The sequence below is a fragment of the Clupea harengus genome, chromosome 17 (assembly GCF_900700415.2).
Source record: "Clupea harengus chromosome 17, Ch_v2.0.2, whole genome shotgun sequence".
Taxonomy (NCBI): domain Eukaryota; kingdom Metazoa; phylum Chordata; class Actinopteri; order Clupeiformes; family Clupeidae; genus Clupea; species Clupea harengus.
The window spans coordinates 25,987,670-25,990,918 of record NC_045168.1 but is presented as its reverse complement, the minus strand read 5'-3'; the positions used below and the strand labels follow the sequence as shown (position 1 = coordinate 25,990,918).

Here is a 3,249-nt window from a genome sequence, read left to right as displayed (position 1 = left end):
TTTTGGAAAGATGCAAATGCTCTCTTTATTACTGTTCATTACAGAAACCGACTCCAGTTCAGACATTTCGGCCGCATGTTCTATTCAATAATATTACAATAACGTATTTCTCTTTTCTGTGAATCCACGTATCAATTCGGCAGTATTAAGTAAAGCAAGGTCAAGCTCTTTCTTAGAAAGCACTATAGAAACAAATACTTCATAAAATTAAACATTTAAATACCATAAAATTAACAGGATAATAAAAACGAATGTAAACAAATAAAGCCAGTAAAAAAGGAATTGTGCGTAAGTGATGCTTATTAACACTCCTCGTTCTTCTGAACTTCCAAAAGCAGAATATCCTTATCAATCTGTCGGGAGAAGGGATTGTATAAAACATACAAGAAGTTAGCCACCACACTAATGGATATCATAACAGCCATGACATATCATGGGTGTTGTTCTGAGTTCAGGGGGTTTGTCATCTGTCGTTCTTACCAAGCAGTCTGCAGGGTTTGAGACGGGCCCTCTTGGACGGGGCTCTGGAGCTTTCCCCTTGTTCCAAATGGGCCCGTTTCACAGCAGAGACCAGTGGCGTACGGGCAGGAGTGCTTGCTGTATAGACAGAGGGAAAAGATGCTTTTACACATATACATTCTCATCAAAAGAATGTTGTCTCAATTGCGCTGTGTGTGTATATATATATGCTTGGGGGGGCGGGTTCTTCCCATTTGATTTTCATTGCCTTCTGTCTGTCAAAATGAAAAGAACCTGGTCGTGTTTCAAGAAAAAGGGCTTGGGCAGAGGTATCAAAGATCACTTCATTTATGTATTGATTGACTCTACTAAATGTATATCTGTAATAGATCAATTGAATTCTTTAATATCAGTATTATGGTATGTTATCATGATAAGGATGTTATGTGGGGCCACAAGATACTCCACCACCACTGCCACCTTCCCTGCCCAAGATAGACCGACCGACAGACACAGAGAGGCACACACAGAGCGACAGATGGACAGACAGAAACAAACACACACACACAGAGTTCAGAGCATGTGAGAGCTCACCCAGTTCCTGTTCAATGTCCTGGAGCTGACTGGTCTGCTCCTTGAGCTCCCGCTCCTTCTGCCTCATCTCCGGGCTCTGCAGGTACTGCACGTGGGCATCGTAATCCGCCTGCACCTCTTGGCTCTTGTCCAGAGCGGCGCGATACTGCTGCAGCATCTCTGCACACAGACATGACAGATACGCTGATCAGTTTCTCCATGACACGCTCATGACACAGCTCACGGTGTAGTCTGCTTTGGCACCAACACAGAAACGCTGCTAGGACGAGGCATGGAGCTACTCTGGCCGAGTCTGACTCACGACCCAGGCGTCCACTCACACGGACACACACTCACCCACGTGACTACTGGCGGTGTAGTACTCTTTGGGGAACACGGACACTCACCCACGTGACTACTGGCCGTGTAGTACTCTTTGGGGAACACGGACACTCACCCACGTGACTACTGGCCGTGTAGTACTCTTTGGGGAACACACACACTCACCCGCGTGACTACTGGCCGTGTAGTACTCTTTGGGGAACACGGACACTCACCCGCGTGACTACTGGCCGTGTGATACTCTTTGGGGAACACGGACACACACACTCACCCACGTGACTACTGGCCGTGTAGTACTCTTTGGGGAACACGGACACACACTCACCCACGTGACTACTGGCCGTGTAGTACTCTTTGGGGAACACGGACACACACTCACCCGCGTGACTACTGGCCGTGTAGTACTCTTTGGGAAACACGGACACACACTCACCCGCGTGACTACTGGCCGTGTGATACTCTTTGGGGAACACGGACACACACTCACCCGCGTGACTACTGGCCGTGTAGTACTCTTTGGGGAGGGGCGCTCCAAACACATGGCCCCTCAGCTTCTCAATGGGAGGAGCTTTGTTCTGCAGACCGCCAAACTTGCCGTTGCTTCGGATACGGTCCCCTTGCCGCGTCAACAGTGTGGGGCACTGGATTTTGCTCTGCACCACCTGTCAGTCAAAGAGACAGCACAGTTTCAGCAGGAGAGAAATCACAGCGGAGGTGGAACACAGATATCATGGTGCTTCTGCTATCTCTATCTGAATTCTACATTAAGTAAAGGTTCATTTGTCCACGGGAGTTCATGTGGCTTCAATTAGGGCTGAACGATTTGGGAAAATAATCTAATTGCGATTTTTTACCAAAATATTGCGATTGCGATTTAATATGCGATTTTTTTTTTTATCCTCTTTTTTTCCCAACAAAACCTAATGAATGATTTAAATATGACCAACACAATATTGGATACATTTAGTGTAAAATATTCTTTCCCACATTTTACATTTTTATTTAACTGCTCATTACAGAAACAAGAACAACAAATCATGTGGCTTCAATTCAGCAGAAATGATATTAGGACCTAACCAGGGATCCAAAGAAAAACAGGGCCACCTTGGTATGATGAAGCCCACTCAGTACAAACTAGTTCCAATTCCAATTCAAGAGTATGTCTTCCATTTTCCTTAGACTACTAAATATGTTTGTGGCAAGTTGCTTTCACAGTGCAGCGTTAATAGCTTTTGTAGCAAAAAAGCACTTAGACCATGGCTTGTGCTTTTATAGTAAAAGATTTAGCAACAACATAAAAGTCCCTAAAGCTATTATCTTGAGACATCACAGAATCTATCAGGCCATACACGCAGGACCGAAAAAGTGATCAGTTTACAAAGCCAGACACTCGTGAAAACCTGAGATCTATTACTGGCGCACCAGCCATGGAATGTCACTCTCACACCCAGCCTTTTCGAACACACACGCAAACACACACTCACCCCCTTCCTATAATGGTTGGCAGAGTCAAGGTCATCGATAAGAATGGTGTCCCCCAACAGGCTTCCAAACACTAGAATCACAGTAGGGGAACATAGACACACACACACATAGACACAAACAAACACAAACACACACACACACACACACACACACACACACACACACACACACACAAACAAACAAACAAAAAAAACATTTAAACATTTGGCAAGAGCCAGATGATTGCAGGGCCAGTCACAACTGTCATGCTCAACGGTGCCAGCGGTGTGTTTGAGAGCAGTGAGCTCATAACGAGACCCTGTCCAACAGCAGCCCAGGGAGGGACCACTGGCCCTCTGGAGGAAGCAGCGCACATTTGATGTGTGTGTGTGTGTGTGTGTGTGTGTGTGT

General features: G+C 45.8%; 1 protein-coding gene across 2 annotated transcripts in view; it reads right to left on the bottom strand.

The window, feature by feature from the left end:
- Positions 1–3,249, bottom strand: part of smchd1 (structural maintenance of chromosomes flexible hinge domain containing 1) — a 29,324-nt gene continuing 26,075 nt past the window's right edge. For both annotated transcript variants that reach the window (XM_031583558.2, XM_031583559.2), the window contains 5 exons: positions 2,859–2,929; positions 1,862–2,036; positions 1,054–1,212; positions 481–597; positions 1–353 (listed from right to left, as the gene is read on the bottom strand). In XM_031583558.2, the coding sequence (XP_031439418.1) occupies positions 349–353; positions 481–597; positions 1,054–1,212; positions 1,862–2,036; positions 2,859–2,929 (527 nt within the window). In that variant the 3' untranslated portion in view covers positions 1–348. The remainder of the gene's footprint in view (positions 354–480; positions 598–1,053; positions 1,213–1,861; positions 2,037–2,858; positions 2,930–3,249) is intronic.